The sequence below is a fragment of the Motacilla alba genome, chromosome 17, assembly GCF_015832195.1.
Source record: "Motacilla alba alba isolate MOTALB_02 chromosome 17, Motacilla_alba_V1.0_pri, whole genome shotgun sequence".
NCBI lineage: Eukaryota > Metazoa > Chordata > Aves > Passeriformes > Motacillidae > Motacilla > Motacilla alba.
Genome location: NC_052032.1, coordinates 7,166,364 through 7,183,243, shown reverse-complemented (window position 1 = coordinate 7,183,243; position 16,880 = coordinate 7,166,364). Strand labels below are relative to the sequence as shown.

Genomic DNA, 16,880 nt, shown 5'->3' with positions numbered 1-16,880 from the left:
CTGTCCCTTCCTCTGCTTCTTCCAGCCCCTCCTGGAGCACAAGCACCAAGCAGGGCGCAGGTGAGAGCAGCACAAACCCAGCCAAAACAGAACTTTCTGCTCCCTGCACGTGTCTTCCTCGAGGAAAGGGATGAGGAGGAGCAGCCCACCATGACCTGAGCCGGGCATGTTTAATGCAGGAGCAGAAAGTGCTCAAATAGCGGCAATTTCAGACGTCAGAAGGAAGAAAAGTACTGAAAAAGGAGTATAAACAGATGAAAATGATGCCTTGTAAATGCAGAATTGAGGGCACCTACTTTGGGCTGTAGTGAGTCATACAAAGGATTGTAGGAGAGCAGCCCCAAAGTATTCAATTTCTGAAGTGAAGGTAACTTGTGAAACCAGAATTTTTATTTCCTCCCGGGCAATTATCAGACACTTTGATTTCACTGCAATACTTTTTTCAACGCTTCTGAAAGATGATAGGAAGGCTCCAGTATCAAATTAACCACGATTTTTCAGAGAGAATGAAGTTACGAACATTTATTAGATTAAAATAAAATAACAAAGCCCACCTGATTTTTGTTATGAGAACTATTTGGAAGAGCAATCAGGTTTAAGGCAAATGTCAACTTAAACAGAAAAGAAACCCCTGAGGATGAAAATGACTCAGAATGATGCAGAGAGTGCAAGTTTGGGAATGATCTTGTGCATGAAGGGAAAGTACATGACCTTCTCCTGGCTGACTGTCACGTTGGAATTAATAGGGACTATTGGCAAATTCATAAGAGTAGGAAAAAAGGCCAACAGCACATAGGTGAGACACATCAGGAGATCTCATTGCTGCCTGTATTAACTGGGCATGAAACGGTACAAATGGTTATGATGAATAAATTGATCTTTAAAAAATATCAGAGGGCATTTTTCTTTCATCTTCACCATCTTTAGCAGATAGGGCTGGATTGCTTGAGTGATTAGGGAGAGAGGGAGGAGGAGTTGTTGAATAAGAAAGTGTTAAAAAAAATGCACCTGCACCTGAAGTTAAGTGCACACGCTCCTGAGTTTTCTCCTAATAAACTTGAAGGCTGATGAGAAAAAGGTGTTTGAATTGTGGCTGGGTGGGCAGGAATCAAATTGTGCCTTTATTTACACTTGGGCAGCTCTAGATTGGCTCTGAGCTGGCCTCACCCTTGTGCACCACTCAATTCAAGAAGAACCTGGTAGGTTTGGGGTTGATTTGACTCAAATCACCCTTTCGTTCAGGCAGGGCAGGGTGTGGTGCTTGGAGCTGTGATCTGCTCTAGAGTTCCATCATTTCCACCACCTGCAAATCTCCACCACCCGCAGCAGGACCAGGCTGTTGTGTGTGCAGAGGTTCCCAAATCCTCTGAGCACCCAAATGCCAGAGGAGCAGCTGGGGGTGGATTCCTGTGGCATGGAGCAGGTGGATGTTGCCCTGAACTTCTCCTGGATTGTCCCCTCTTGCTCCGAGGTAGGTGGTGTGTGCTGAAGGGGCTTGGCTGGGTGGGAGCTGCCTGCACAGCTGGCAGGGGAGGGGAGCTGGGTTTGGCAGTGTTGGTGGAACTGCAGCTTTGGTTTTGGCTTTGGTCCTGTTTGCTTCTCTGGGTAGTGGTGGAGGGCAGGGGCCTCACTGCCCTGCAGCCCGAAGTCCCTGGGTTTGGTCTGGAAACAGTGGCACTGTGTAACTTTTCTACAAAGCTGCCTGTGAGTCAGAGCAGGGCTTAGCTGGGCTTGCCTTCCCTGCTCTCACACCATGAGACTGCAGGAGATGCTCTTGTGTGTTCTCAGCTCTCTTCTGGCTCCGTGGTAGAGCTCACATCCTCCTCTCCTCTGCAGCTGGAGCATCTTGGGCTCACACTGCAAGGCTGTGGATTAGGGAAAAGCAAGGAGGTCACCCTGGGGCAAGGGTCACAGCTGTACACCAGGGGCTGGGTCAGACACGGGACACAGCCCTGGTCCCTGGCTGCTGAGAACACCATAACTAGGCAGGGTAGAGAGCAGCAGAACCTCTCTGTGTACAACACCTTGTTTTCTCCATGAACCTGGGAGAGGCCAGGAAAAGCCACAGTGCTCTGGGCTTTCCATTCTGACATCGTTTGGTTTGGTGCTGGGATGAAGCCATGGAGTATCTTGGCTAGAAACAATTCTGCTGATTGCAGTGACTTTGTGTGCTGGCTTGTCCAGCAGAGCAGCTCTTGCTGTGGCTGTTCTGGGGTGCTGGTCCTGCTTAAAGCTGTGCCAGGAGGGGAGGAAGGTGGCCCTTGAGCTGGGTAAAAGCCTGGAAGGGACCTGAGAGCCAGGACTGTGTTTGGCTCTGGCAAACCCACTGCACTCTTTGGATCCAGAGCCTGGAGCTGACAGAACCTGACCCGCAGCAGCAGCTTGTGTGCTGGGCTCTGCACCCTGGAGAAATCCCTGCTGCAATACCCAAAGGTTTCCCTGCTGGGAGTGGTGCTTCTCTACTGTTCCATTTTTTTGCTTCATATCATTTCAAGCCAGCACAGCCTGTCCTACCCCGGGGCTTTGCCAGGATTGTGCCCACCTGGCACCATCCTCTGGAAACATTTCCAGCCTGCTCAGGGGCTGCTGTAGGTGCAGGGCCAGTGCTGGTGGGCTCTGCTGTGGGACACCAGCTCCCATCTCAGTCCCTGCACGCAGGCTGGAGGTGAGGTTGGTCCTCCAGCAGGTTTTGAGGCTGCTGACATCCTCCCACACGTGATGCTGTTCATATGTGCTCTCTGCTTAGAGCTTGTGGTGTCTTCCCTAAACTGTTTCATCTTGAAGCTTGACTCTGCTGTGAGATCTCCCTGGCAGCAGCGGCTCCAGCCCTCCTGTCCCCTCTGCTCTCTTTCCTTCCCACCATGCCCGGCACAGCCATTCCCCTTCCCAGGGCAGAGGATTCCTCGGGACTCTGTCCTGCTCTCTCCCACCATCCTCACAGCACAAACCGGACCCTGGCTCTGTGTTATGGTGCTGGCTCAGACCCGCTGGCACAGGGGAGTTTCCAGCTCCTTCCAGATGTGAAACGGTAAATTTAAATATCACAATTACAAACGTGTAACGAAGCCTTGTACTTCATTAATGTAAGAGGAGGAATCCGCTACGGCTACAAGGACAATTAAATATTAGAGAATGTCTTTGATTCACATTCCTGCTGTGTAAATGGGAGGAAGGTTGCTGTATGCTCCTTGCCTTTGCGCTCACAAAATGAAAAGCACACCCACTGCAAGTTGTCCTTTGATAGATTTTTAATATGATTTTAAAGAGTTTTGTTTGGCCTCATTCTTATTCAATGAGATTAATTTAAAGCACTTATCCCCTGGGTTTAAGTCAATCCATGTAGGATTTGGGACGGGGGTTGTTGCCCGGGGAGGGGGTTGTTTGCAGGCCTCTCTGAAAGACTCCTTTCCCACTTCATTAACCCCGAGCTGGGAGCGACCCCCCTTCCTCCTTCTCCTCCTCCTCCTCGCCCAGCCGAGGCCCGGGGATTTACCAAACTCCGCCATTCACATGCAAAGAGCCGGCCCCGTCCACAAAGGCCGGGGGCTCTGTCCCCAGGCGTGGCTGTGCATTTGGCCGAGCCGACAATCGCGGGGCTCGGGGCTGCCGGGCCAAAGCTCCCGGGACGGAGCCGGCCCGGGGGCACCGGGCTGGGACCCGGCCCGGGGAGCCGGGGAGGGGGATCTGGAGGGCGGCTGGGTGCCGGGGGGGCTCCGCAGACAGCCGGGGGAGCGGCCGGGGCCGGGGGGAGCCGCAGCCCATCTGTCGGCTCCCCGAGCCGGCGAGCCGCTGCCCGGCTGTCCCGGGCACCAGCTGCCGGGCCCGCCGGCCGCGGCCAGACGAGCGACACTTTTAAAGGGTGGAAACAATCCATTTTCCAAAGCGATCATTTAAAGCACTTAGGCAATTATACACTTAAGATTAGCGTTATTAATTCACCGGAGTCGCGGCTATCACCGCGCCGGGCTGCCCCGGTTCCCCCGCCGCTCCCGCATGCCGGCACTGGAGCCGGGCCCCGGGGGGACACCGGACACCGAGGGGACACCGAGCCCCGGGGGAGCACCGAGCCCCGGGGGAGGGAGCGGGGGTCCCGTGCGATGGGAGGTGGGAAAACTCCCCTCTGCTTTTCCCTTCCCCTCGGCGGCGGCCGTTCCGCCAGGGCAAACAAGCGGGAGGGGAAGAAGGGGCCGGCGGAGGCGAGAGCCGTTTGTTTGTAAAGAAGTTTTATTTCCACATTTAAAAAAGGGGGGAGCGGGAGCGGCCGCGGCTCCCCGAGCCCCCCCCGCGCCCCCCGCCCGGCCGGGCCGGCCCCGGGATACAGACTGACAAGAATCACTTACACAAATACGCCCTCAGGGTTCACAAATAAATAATTCATATACATTTTGCACCGTATTTACATTCCACCGCTTTTTTTTTTCTTTCCTTTTTTCTTTTTTTTTTTTAATTTTTTTTTTGTTTTGTTTTGTTTAAGTTTAAGTTAGCGACGTCCCAAAGTCTCGCTGGGGCCATCGGCCCGGGCCACCCCGCGCTCCTTCCCGGCGGCGGCAGCGCTGCCCCAGGCCGGGGGAGCGGAGAAAGCGGGGAGGGGTCTCCCCGGAGCCGCCCGTGGCAGGTGTGGCTCGGCTCCCCTGCCTGTTCCTGGGGAGGGGGCGGAGAGGCGAAGCCCCCCCGGAGCATCCGACCCCCGCCCGTGCTCCTGGCGCCGTCCCAGGCCGGGGTGGGGGACACGCAGCGGCCCCGCTGCCCCTCGGGGGCACACGGGGGTAAAGGTGGCGAGGGGCAGCTCCGCCGGCTCCGTCCTGCCAAGCCTGTCCTTGATCCTTGCATTCTTTATATATTATTTTAAAAAAGGAGGGGGTGGTCTCATTTATAATTTTATATATATATATATATATATATATTTGGGGATGAGCGGCAGTCTGTCTCTTGCTCGCGGCCCCAGAGGTGTGGGGTGGCCCCCTCCAGCCCCCTCGGCCCGGTGGGTGCCGCAGGGGCTGCCCGGACGGCCGGGGCTCACCGGGGCTGCGCTGCCCGGGGCAGGACGCCGGGCAGCGGGGGCAGGGGCGGCGGGGGCTCGCTGCCGCCCTGCAGTCCGTGGATGAGGATGCGGGGCACCAAGGGTCTCTGTAGGGCGGGGGGCGGCGCGCTGGGTCCGCGGTACAGGTAGAGGGCGGCGCCGGGGTCCAGGTTGGAGACCAAACTCTGCGGGTAGAAGTAGGGCGAGGGGAACATCCTCTGGAGGGCTGAGTAGTTGCCAGCCTCAGCCAGCAGCTCCAGGCCCACCGCCGTCTGCCTTTTCCACTTGGTCCTGGGGGGGCAAGTCGAGAGAAGGGGTCAAGGAGGGGAGGGAGGCTCCCAAAGCCGCTCCCGGGCTCTTTTTACCCTTTGCACACCCCCTTTCCCCGGGCTCTGCTCTCGCTGCGCATCCCCGCTCCCGCCGCTGGCTCCCAGGGCCGGCCTCTCCCGCAGGGCAGGGATGGGATGGGATGGGATTTAACGGGATGGGATGCAGACCCTGCCAGTGGGGGGAGGGAGCTCATCTCCCTGGCTGTCCCGCCGCAGCCCGGTGTGGGCGCCCACGGAGCTCTCCCGGAGGCACCGGACGCACAGCCCGGCTGGGAGCCAACGGCGGGATGTGAATCCCGGCGACACAAATCGCGACAGAAACTCAGTCCCTTCCTCAGGGTGTAAATCCCAGGGTGTCACACGACCCGAGGAGGGCACGGGGGATCCGTGAGCTGAGCGCGGATGCTGCGATCACCGCGATGCTGCGGCCCGAAGCCGCGGCGGCTCCGGGACCCTCTCCCCCGGCCGGGGCTGCCGGCACCAGGCCCGGCCGCTCGGGAGGCTCCGGGAGTCCCGCGGGGGGACAGGCGAGGGGCACGGTCCCGGGGAATTCGTTTGCGGCATATCTGTATATCTATATATCTATACATATATCTATATCTATGTATATAATGTGTATATTTGTATATATATATGTGTGTGTGTATATCTGTATATATAGACATAGATATAGATAGATATATCTGTGTCTAAATACACATATATACATCTATATATATGTATATGTACGTATGTAAGTGTATGTTTTTTCTATGCGTATATATCGGTATAGGCATGTATATATATATATGTATACATAAATATATATATAAATATATATATATAATATAAATGTATACACAAATATATATATATATATATATATATATATTCATGTGTGTGTGCCGGATCTCGTGGAGGAGCCCGGCCCCAGGATCTCGCCGCCGGCCGGCCGGGCTGCCCGGGGAAGGGCTGGGAGCGCAGTTTCGGCTCCGGCGTGTCCTTGCAGGAGGGATTTGGGGAGAGGAGGGGTGATCACAGCGTCCCCAACCACCCCTAAACTTCCCCAAATCCCCGGCGTAGGGGAATCTTTGCAGATGGAGAAATGGGACTGGAAACGATGGGGAGGGAGGGTAAAAGCCTGGAACGAGCGAGAGGACAGGGCGGGGGTGCGGCCGGGGATCCCTCGCTTGGTGGCGGTGGCAATGGCCGGGGCTGGCGACGTCGGGACAAACCCACCGAAGCCACCGCGTCGCCAGCCCTTTTACAGATTTGTCGCTGAAGCGCTAAACCTATTTCCACCAGTAAATTATTCATCATAATAATAATTGTGTAATTACTGTAAAGGGTGTTAATTATTGATGCCCAAAGCAGTAATTGGTATCCATTATTAATGGGCCGATGTGTTATGCTGTTGTGTTTAGCTGGAAGCCCGCTCCTGCCTCCTCGCCTTGCCGGGGCCGGGGGCACGGATTGCCCCCTGCCGCCCCACGCCCGCCCTGCCTCGGCATCGCCTTTTCCCCCTGGCTTTGGGGTAAAAGTCCCCGGGAGAGGCGGGGACGGGCCGGACATCGCCGCTGTCCCTGTGCCGGAGGGACGGGGCGGTTGTGGGGTGCAAAGCCCTGCCTGGTTCGGGGTGCGCGGCCGGGGAGGGGAGCAGGGCGGGATCCCGGCGCTGTGGGCAGGAGGGAGCGGCGCATTTTTACCTTCTGTTCTGGTACCACGTTTTCACCTGCGTGTCGGTGAGGTTGAGGGAGGCGGCCAGTTCCATCCTGTCCTGCACGCTCAGGTATTTTTGCCTCTCGAAGCTGCGCTCCAGCTGGGCCAGCTGATGGTCGGTGAAGGCGGTGCGGGCTTTGCGCGGCTTTTTCAGCCGCACCGGGGGACTGTCCCGGGAACTGGAGATCTCTCGGTCCCCTTCTTCTTTCACTGAGCCGAGAGGGAGGGAAAGAGGCCAGGTCAGGGCAGGAAGGGAATTACCCAGCGCAGGGCTCGGCTCCGAGTGGGGCTCACGGCACATTCGCTCTGCACCCCCGTAAATTCTAACCCCGGCTGCCAGAGGGAACTCAGGGACTCCCCGAGCCGGGCCCGGCTTTTCCCCGTCCCGAGGGTCTGGGATCGGAGCAGGAGCGTTGGACTGCGCCGAGAACACCCCCGGCCCGGCCCCGCCGCCCTCCTGCCCAGAGCCCCCTGATCCCCCTAACCCCTCATTTCTCTCGGGGCAGGACCTTCCTCTGGGCGTATTCCCCCAAACTCAAAAGCTTTCTTGGATATTTTTTATTTCCTTCTTTTTCTATCCAGCTTTCTCTCTCTCTCTCTTTTTTTTTTTTCTTTTTTTTTCCTTTTTTTTTTTTTTTTTTTTTTTTTTTTTTTAACCAAAACAAACCAACCAAAACCGAAAATTGCGAGCCCACATTTTTTGGAGGGGAATGGTGCCGTGCTGATCCTGCCTCTCCCCTCCGCGGAGAAGGCTCCGTCCTCCCGGGGATGCTGCCGGGGCACGCCACAAACCTCCCTTCTCCAGGGCGCACAACGAAATACCGGGGAAAGCACTTGGCAAACCCCTGTTTAACCCTGCTATTTATCCTTAAAAAAGGCCGAACGAGAGGGCTTGGTGCCGGTTCGTTAGCGCGGTCCGCACATACGCGCCGGCGGAGCGATGCGGGAATTTACGCCTCAAAATGTTGGAAGGTGATGTGAAAATTACGGAGCAGCAACAAAAATAAAAGGGGAAAAATGAATTCCTGCTTGTGCTCGCCTTCTCCACCCTCCTGGAGGAGATTATGGAGCAAATAGGTTCGATTTATACAAATCGGCGGCGTTTGCGTTTGCGGTTTTTTATATTTTTTTTACAGGGGTTTATGTAAAATTTGCTGGTGGCGGGGGCGAGGAGGGACAAGGCTGGAGCCGAACGCGAGCTGATTTCTCTCTGTAGGAAGACAATAATCCGGTTAATTGAGCCACCGGGGAGTGAAACCCTTCAACCAGAAACCCTGGCTCTGGCCGAGCAGGCAGAACGAGCCGGGGATGATCCTCGGGCCGGGAGATCCGGTCCCGGTTCCCGGGGAAGCGGCAGCCCCGACCCGCCGGAACCGGCCAGGGGGGCCGGCCCCGCTCTCTCCCGGGAACGGCCCCAAAGTTTGTAAGACTTTTTCGCGGAGTAAAGCGGGTCTGGCCTCTGGCATCCCGAGGAGGGAAATCCCCCCCGGCCCCTGGGCTGATCCTCGTTTCCTAAAAAGTTCCTGCTCGCCCAAGAGCCGCAGGAGCGGCGGCGATGGCTTCCCTGCTCGGTCCGGACCGGCCCCTGGCTACTCCTAGCTTAAAAAAATAAATATATATATGTAAAATTAAAAAAAAAAATTAGGTTTTTCCGGCACTTTGGCCGCTGGGAGTTAGGCCGAGCTTCGCAGCCCCTTCGAGGAATAAATCTGGAGCGTTTTGCCCCAGGAAAGGCTATTTCCAAAGCGGCACAAAAAGGATCGCTCTGGGAGCGGGGATCTTCACTCCTCCATTGATGCGGGGGTTTTACTCTCATTTAAACTGTGGTTTCCTCCCCATTGAAACTGGTTTTTGGTTTTTTTCCCTCCGCTTAGACAGTCTTTTTCCCCCCTTTCATTTAAGCATTGGGTATATTTTTTTTTCTTTTTTGCCCGCGATTTAAGCGGTGTTTCTCTCGCAATTCTAAGGATTTTTTTTCCCCATTTAAAGGCGTTTGCAGCGTGGCCGTGGCTGTCCCGCCGCAGGGACGGGAGAGGAGCCGAGGGGCTGCGGGACACGACCCCCACCCAAAGCCAAACCCCCGGACCCAGGCTCAGGGCCATGCAGAGAACTCATTTTTCTTCTCTCCCCTCGCTTCTTTCGCGGATTTGGGGCCGGGGGAGAAGGGCTGCAGGAATTCGGGCCGGGTGCAGGAGGCGAGAGCAGCCAAGGTGGGATGGCGGCAGCGCCGGCCCTGCGGAGCGCTGGGGCCGGTTCTTCCCCCCGGGGCACTCCCAGCCCCGGCACCGAGCCCGGGCTCCGTCCTTCGTTTGCAGTGAAAATCGCCCCGCGATGTCCAGAGCCTGCCGCCGCCTTTGAGCCTTACTTGGGTGAATATTTTTTCCTCCATGAACCAGATTTTAGCCCAGCGGCTCCGGGCGAGCCCAGGGTGCATTTGTAGCCGGGACGGGGCTCAGCCTGTCCCTCTTTTTTTTCCTGCCAATCCCCCCAAATCCAGCGGCTCCGCAAGGTGCCATCACCTCCTGTTCTGCGCCCAGCTGGATGGATACCCTCTCCTTTCCCTCGCAAACAGCCGGCGAACAGTTTTCCCGGAGAAAACTTTCTGCAGAGGTGATGAGGGTGGCATGGGAGAAGGCACCCGGGATAAACTGCTCCGAGGGGCGAGGTCTGACCCCAAATCCCCCCGTGCTGTTCCTGTGCCTCTCCCTGCCCCGAGTGCCGCAGGGGGAGGCCGGGAAGGGGCTGCGGGGGCCCGGGAGGCCGAAGCCCTCGGCCCGGGGCGAGCAGCCCCCGCATCCTGCCCCACGCCCCGCCGGCGCTGGGGATGCGGCCCGGGGCTCCCTGTCTGCACTGCTCGGTTTTGAACGATTCCCAAAATAATAATCCCGATAACAGCGATCGAATCAAACCCCGCCGAGCGGCTTGTTCGTTTCTCACCGGAGCAGGGCAAATACCTGGCAAAAGCGTGATTATTTTATTACGGTTCTGTTTTGGTTTGTTTGGTTTGTTTTTTTTTTTTTAATTTTTTTTTTTTTCCGCAGGCAGAAATCCGTCTCCGCTCCTCCTTTCCCGGCGGGTGGAGCGGCACAGCCGGATCTCTGCGGCGGAAGGCGGCCCCGGAGCATTCCCCGGGCTCGTTTCACGAAGCGCCCATTGCCCCAACCCCTTCCACCGGGCCGAACCCCACAGAACCCCAAGTTTCCCCAAGTCGGTGCCGACCCCTCGGTCATTTCGGGGGCGACCGCGCATTCCCCCTGAGCGGGGCTGGGCTCCCAGAGCTCCGGGAGGCTCCCGGGCCGCCGCAGGCTGCGGGTCCGCACAGCCCAGCGCGCTGAGCCGCTCTTACCTTTGTACTCCGAGTCCGAGGAGGAGCTGCTGGTGGTTTTTTCCATTTTCTCCCTAAAATCCTCGCCGGGCTTGGTGGGGATCCTGCCCGCCGGCTCCTGCCCGCCGTGAGGTCCATTGGTGCTGGAGTAAGGCGCGCAGGCGGCCAGGGGCTTGCAGTCGGCCAGGATGTCTCTGATGAGGAAGGAGGAGGTGACGGTCCGGGACTGCGAGGGAGCCGAGACCTGCCCCGGCTGGAGATGCGCGTCCAGGCCCGGCCGCGGCGCCGCCGCCTCCAGGCACTCGCGGCCCGGGGAGCGGGGCGAGGGGCACCCGCTGCTGCCCTCCGAGCGGGGGCTCAGCTCCAGCGGGGACCGGCCGTCCCCCACCAGCGGGTCCCCCTTGGGCACGGCCGGGCTGCCGGCTCGGTGGGAGAGGATGGAGTCGATCCCAAAGCCGGTGGAGCCCTCCATGGCCCCCGCGAGGTGCCGGCGCTCACACGGGCATTGGCGGGGAGGGCGCGGCGGAAGCGGGTTGGTAACGAGAATTGACAATAACAGGAGGGAAAAACAAAAAACAAACAAACAAACAAAAAAAAAAAAAAAAAAAGAAAAAAGAAAAAACGAAAGGAAAAAAAATAAGGTAAAAAGGAAAAAAAAAAAAAGAAGAGCAAAGTTCAGTCTGGGATCCGGGCAACAATTGCTGCAAGGCTCTCCGAGGCGCCGCGCGTTAGATCCAGGGCTGCTCCGTCTTCAGCATCGCGCCCAGCTGCACTCACAGACAGACAGGAGGGGGGGGAGAGGGAGGCAGAGTCAAACTTTGGCCGCGAAGGGGGTGGGGTGAGGGGGGACGGACCCCAAGCTCACCCGGGGTCCCGGCCACCCCACCCGGAGTGCCCGGAGCGGCGGCGGCGCGGGGCTGGGGGGCAGCCCGGGGGCTCCCAGCCGGAGGTGGGGAGGCAGCGATCGATAGTGAAGGCTTCGCAGCGCCTTAACCACTTAATGATCCAGAAATCAATGGGGAAGGGCGAGGGGAGGGCGGAGGGGGTGGCCAGTCGCCGGGCCGCCGCGGCGCCCCCCTTCCCCGCCAGCACCTCGGACAGCACCGGGGGGGCGGGAACCGGAGTGACTCCGGAGCTCGCAGCACCTCGGACAGCGCCGGAGCCGCTCCGGAGCCTTCAGCACCTCGGACAGCGGCGGGAGCGCCGCGCCCTCCCCGGGGGGGAACGGGGGAAATGGGGAGAAAAAGCCGAACTCGGGCCGCTCCGGCTGGGGGACCCCGGCACCCCCCACCCAGCCCGTGTGATCGCGCCCATTGGCCGCCAGGCGTTTTGGGGGATGTCACTCCCCAACAGGCGACACCTCGGAGCTTGATTAACGGGAATTAATTGTCGCCCGGATCCCCGCGCTTTCCGGGCGGTTTCCGCCCTCTTTTGCTGTCATTATCCCGCTGATGGGGCTCTTAATGGGATGATTAGCCGCGGAGGGAGGGGGGGTGTGAGTTGGGTGGGTTATCGAGGGGTTACTGCTTTCTGCGCGCTTCCCCCCGCAATTAGCTGATCTGCCGGTCCCTCCCGAGCAGGGAAAGTTTTGCTGGGCGTTAAAATTAAAACGAAAAAAAAAAAAACAGAAAAAAATAGAAAAGGGAAAAAAAAAAAAAAAAAAGGAACGAAAAAGCACCGAAACCTCCCAGTACCCCCAGCACTGAGGCGGCTGCTCTGAGCCCGAGATGAGCCTCGGAGGTGCAAATTTCGTTGCATGCCCTGGAAATGGGCTGTGGCCGAGCAGAGGGGTCCAGGGGGCCGCCGGGCAGCCGCGTCCCTCGCCCAGCGCTGCCGGAGCGGCGAGGAGCGGGCATCGCTCTGCCGGAGCGGTACCTGCTGGTGCTACTGGGCACGGACCGCGCTCAGAGCGGATTTTTTTCCTGCCGTCAATCGCATTTTAAATAAAACCCCCACGGCTTCAGGCAGGGCTGCCCCGTTCTGCCCGGCTCTGCCGGAGACACCAACTTTCCTCCCTCCCGCCCCGTCGGGGTTTGCTGTTGTTGGTCTCCCGGGCTGGAGAGGGACAGGCTCACGCAGGATTCCCACCTTCCTGGCGGTCGGACTGGCTGCTGTCTCCTCGAGGGTTTATTTAGGGTTTTTTCCAGCGGATAGAGCCTTCGCCGCGGAGATAGGAAAATGTCCACACCCGGGCGCCTGAAGCTGCGTCACTTTAAAGTGATGTCGCTGGTTATTTCTCAAACACTCGATTTCTTCTGTTCCCCACCTTCCCGGCCAGTCAGCTGCATCTTGTCCCTCTTCCAAAGCCGCCCTTGGCCGGCAGCTTGGAGGCGACCAAGGAGGGGAGAGCCCCCTGGGGCAGCCCGGCTGCCAGCTGTCGGGCAGCGGCGCAGGCAGGGCCCCCAGCACCTCCTGCCCTCGGCCCTGCAGCTCGGGGCCGGCTGCGATCGGGGCAGAGGAACAAAAGAACTTTAGAGGAGGAAAAGCCCGGGAACAAAATCAGCATCATCAGCCCCGGTCCCAGCCTGCCCCCACCTCGTGCTGAGGGCTGCTCATCCTCCCTGCCCCTGCTGAGAGGTTCCTGCTGCTGCGTCCCTCCCAGCAGAGAGCCAGGACTGGCACCAGGTCACTTTTGCAGTGGCCACCATCCCCGAGGCTGGGCCAAGTGTCCCTTTGGACTGGAGCAGAGCAGTGGGTGTGCAGGAAGTGGTCCTGGTGAGGAATGGCACTGGGTTTGGCAGCTCCTCGCAGGGTTTGTGTTGGTTCCTGGGCTCTGGAAGCCTCCCCCTTCAACCAGGAGACCGCATTTGGGTTGGAAATTTGCACTGGGATAGAACCAGCGCCGAGGTTTTATTTGGGACCAGGAACGGGACTGGAAAAGGCAGAGGGCTGGGAGTGGGATTAGGATCAGGATTTGGATCAGCCATGCAGGGACAGGTCTGGGCTGGCGAGGCTTGCTCTTGAATAAAGCACCTGCTTTCAAATAACCACAAGGACGCCCCCGGATGAGACCAACTTCCTGATGATGTGCAAGATTTTGGGGGGTATTTGATTTGACCTCCCAGAGCAGGTTCTGTTTAGTGCCATTCCCAGCCCTGGGGACAGATATGTCACTCCTAGGCCACACTTGGGGCTCCCAGCAGCTACAGATGCACTGCTAGTTGTGTGCTAATGACACTAAGATTATTATTGCTATTATTACTATTAATGCTATTGCTTCATTAAATTGTTTCAGAGCTGGACTCCCCGAGGCAGAAATGTGCCCATTTCTGCCCATATGTGGAGTCCCTCCTACATCACCAGACCCTGGACAGGTGGGGTTCCAAGGATTTTTCTGTGGCTCCCAGCAGAAACAGGAAATCCTGTGCACAGACCAGGGAGCAGTGCCTGTGCGTGCCTGCCCTTAAACCCCCATTTCCAGACTGTTCCTGTTCACAAACAATCAGCCAAGAGGAGATCCCTGGTGCCAACTGCATTCACAAGCCTCAGTCGCAATCCAGGGGTGGATTTCGGACCGTGGCAGCTTTGGGAGCTGCTGTTCATCCCACCCCGCCGGCTGCTGCTGCTGCACAGGGCTGGGCTCTCCTGGTTCCCGCACCAGCGCAGGTTTGGCCCTGGGGCCGAGGGGCAGGGCTGACCCAGGTGTTCCCTTCACAGCGGGGCCAGGGGCTGCTGAGCTCTGACGGTGACTGAGCACGGGTTAATCCAGAGATTCCCGCACAGCCCGGTGTCCCGGAAGGGTCTGGCTGAGGGGGGAACCCCTCCTGCCCGGGGAGCAGCGGGGGATGCTCGGGCTCCGCCGGGACGCTCCGGGAACCAAACGAGAGCATCTTCGGGAGAGAGGAGAGGGCTCGGGCTGGGGGCGAGCGGCAGCACGGGGGGCCCGGCAGCCGGGGAGGAGCCGGGCCCGGCTCGGGGCCGCTGCAGCGGCGGTAGAAGCCCGTTACCGGTGGGTGTCACTGCAGGACAAGGAGCGGGGGCCGGGACACGGCGGCGCACGGCTCGGACGGGGCACGGCCGGGCCGGGGGGAGCCGGGACAGGGGTACCCCGCTGCCCATCCGAGCTGTGACACCGGGGACATCTGGGGCACGGCCTTGCCCGGCATTTCGAGGGCACATCTGTCGGCTCTGAGCTGCACTGAGAGGTGTCTCCCGAACGCACTTTGTGTATTTGTCGGATGATTTTCGGGTTTCTGGTCTCTCTGCTGGTTGCCTGTCCCGACCGGCAGCTCTGCAGGGGTTTGGTTCACACCGTGCTGTGCCAGCCCTCCCCAGCCCGGCAGGACCCTCTGGAGGTGCCTCCTTCCCTGAGCACACCCCAGGGAGCCCAGTGGCTGCTGCAGGAGGGCACCGTGCCTGGGCTGAGAGCTGGATGTGCCTCCCGGCAGGCAGAAGGACAAACCTCGTGCCTGGGTTTCTCACACTCTCATAACCAGTGTCATTTTTAGCAAGACAAGTCATTTAAGGCCCAGCTTCCTCCCTCCCTCCCTGGGGAGGTGGGAAAGGCCTTTGGTTATAATCCACCTCTGCCAGCTTGGCAAGCCCTGCTGTTATCCCCCTCATTATTTTAGATGGGTTTTATTTAGAGGACTGTACTAAAAAGAGGCAACCACGTACCAGGGTTTTCCCGGTGTGGAGCAGGCGATTTTGTTCCTCCCTCAGCTCAGGTTTGGGCAGGGGGAGTTTGTTACAGCTCCTTCCTTATGAAAGGGCAGGCTGAGGTACAAGCTGCCCTAAAGAGAGGATGTGGGAAATGCTGGAGCAGCTCCTGGGGAGCCTTCATTGTCCTGAGGGGTAAAAAAAAGGGTAAAAAAAAGTTGCTTTTGCAGTTTACTTTGTCGTTTCATCTTGAGCAATGCAGTGTAATGCTATGAAGAACTCTTCTCCTTGAGGTTTAGGGTTAAAGGTTTGGCTGGAAATCCGAGGGGCAATGAGCCCTGAGCTCAGCATGGGTTTTTCAGGTCCTTTGGCTGGTGGCTTTATGTAGGACCGGGCTCATCTCAGTGCCAAGGTGTGGGGGGCAAAATCATGCTGGCACATCCACCTGAGCTCAGGATGCAGCTGGGGCTGCCCAGCACAGCAGATGTCACCACCCAGAGCTCTGGGGTGAACACACCTGAGCTCTCCAAGTGCCAATAGGAGAGAGAATATGAAAATGGGGAGATAATTTGGCTTTAAAATCTGGTAAACTCTGAGCTGTAATGGTAGATGTGAGAAGCAGACTGCGTAAGAGATATCAATTATTCCTTTAGTAATAATGGAGAGCCACAGTTTAAATAATGGCACTTTTAACCAAGTGTTATTTGAAGTGAAATGCTCTGTTGGGAGAAGATGGATTCCAAATGTGCTGGCTCCTGACTGAGCCTGTGGCTGTGGGTGCTGTGATGCTGAGCTGGCGTTGGTAGAGTTTGAGTTTGTTGGGTGAGTGCTTGGAGAGGCTCAGCCCTGAGGGGCTCCAGGCAGCAGCAGCTGCTGGAGGGTGGGTGTGGAGCTGGCTGGAGCCACCTGAAAGCAGAGGCATCGCCTGTGGTGAGGCCCAGTTTGGCAGAGCACTCAAAGCAGCTGTTTGAATTCCTTCACACAGGCAATGGTTTGCTGAATCAGGCACTGATGGGAAGCTTTTCTGGCAGAGAAATGAGGCCTGATGAGATATTACAGATTTGATATCAGCTAGGATATGGCTGCATTCAATCTATTTGTCCAGAGGCAGCAGGGAAGGAGCCTGTCCTGCCTCCCTGTGGGGCTGTGCTGGTGTGAGCACTGCCCTGCTCCTGAGCATCGTCAGGATTGTGCTGTGCATCTGACACAAGGCAATGAACAGGCTGAGACAGAATTGTTCCTCTTATATTTATGATTTATTTGGCTATATCTGCATTAGCATAACTCTGTAAAACCTGAGAGAAAGTCTATTGCATGTGGAATCCCGGGGTCCAAGGGCTGTGCCCAGCACCATCCTTGCTGTGGGGGCCCTCTGGGGAAGGGAGAGCTCACAGGCACTCCTCAGTGGGAGGCACTGAGAGCCTTTTGACGGGATTCAGGGTCTGGAAAAGTCCTGAGATGAGGCTCAACCTATGAGGAAAGGAGCAGAGAGAGGATTGGTTACAGCCACGAGCCAGCCACAGAAAATAGGTTGAAGCACAGACAGGGAGGAGACTGCAGACTGCACAAGGGCTTCTGCCTGCCTGGGAGATATGTCTCCAGCTGAAGTTAAACACTTAACCTGCTTAAAATGAGGAGTAGCTTTCTGATTGACTTCAGGAGCTTCTTCTCCTGCTCTAGCATCAGCACCCTGGAATTTTATTATGGTGTGTTTGTTGTCTGACATTTTCAAAGGCTGCCGTGCCCTAAGGTGGGCCCTGAAATAAATATGACTTGTTTTCTACAACACAGCACTTGGGTGCTTCACTGAGGGGCCAGGATGGGCTCAGAGCTCCCAGAGAAGTCCCTGGTGAGGTCAGGGGCTCTTACATGACCTGCCCTAAAAACACAGAAGCGGCAGCTGCCCAGG

The 16,880-nt window shown here is 57.5% G+C and overlaps 2 protein-coding genes across 4 annotated transcripts in view; both read right to left on the bottom strand.

Annotated features, from left to right (window-relative positions):
- Positions 1–3,758: 3,758 nt before the first annotated feature.
- BARHL1 (BarH like homeobox 1) lies at positions 3,759–11,756 on the bottom strand. Of its 2 annotated transcripts, XM_038156374.1 has the most exons (4): positions 11,238–11,756; positions 10,394–11,139; positions 7,035–7,257; positions 3,759–5,311 (listed from the first exon to the last, which is right to left on the bottom strand). In XM_038156374.1, exons 2-4 carry the CDS (start codon positions 10,842–10,844, stop codon positions 5,017–5,019), a joined length of 969 nt encoding a protein of 322 aa, XP_038012302.1. In that variant the 5' UTR covers positions 10,845–11,139; positions 11,238–11,756; the 3' UTR covers positions 3,759–5,016. The 2 variants fall into 2 exon arrangements, with proteins under 2 accessions (XP_038012302.1, XP_038012301.1); XM_038156373.1 differs by having other exon boundaries at positions 10,394–11,756.
- A 4,463-nt stretch (positions 11,757–16,219) lies between these two features.
- CFAP77 (cilia and flagella associated protein 77) overlaps positions 16,220–16,880 on the bottom strand; it is a 59,501-nt gene continuing 58,840 nt past the window's right edge. For both annotated transcript variants that reach the window (XM_038156401.1, XM_038156402.1), the window contains exon 6: positions 16,220–16,441. In XM_038156401.1, the coding sequence (XP_038012329.1) occupies positions 16,373–16,441 (69 nt within the window). In that variant the 3' untranslated portion in view covers positions 16,220–16,372. The remainder of the gene's footprint in view (positions 16,442–16,880) is intronic.

What these genes read in the sequence shown, in the direction of transcription:
- BARHL1 (XM_038156373.1), bottom strand. Translation starts at nt 10,844, where the DNA reads ATGGAGGGCTCCACCGGCTTTGGGATCGACTCCATCCTCTCCCACCGA. An exon ending in CTCGGACTCGGAGTACAAAG is followed by an intron (nt 7,258 to 10,393) that starts GTAAGAGCGGCT and finishes CTCTCGGCTCAG; the next exon opens with TGAAAGAAGAAGGGGACCGA. An exon ending in ACGTGGTACCAGAACAGAAG is followed by an intron (nt 5,312 to 7,034) that starts GTAAAAATGCGC and finishes TTGCCCCCCCAG; the next exon opens with GACCAAGTGGAAAAGGCAGA.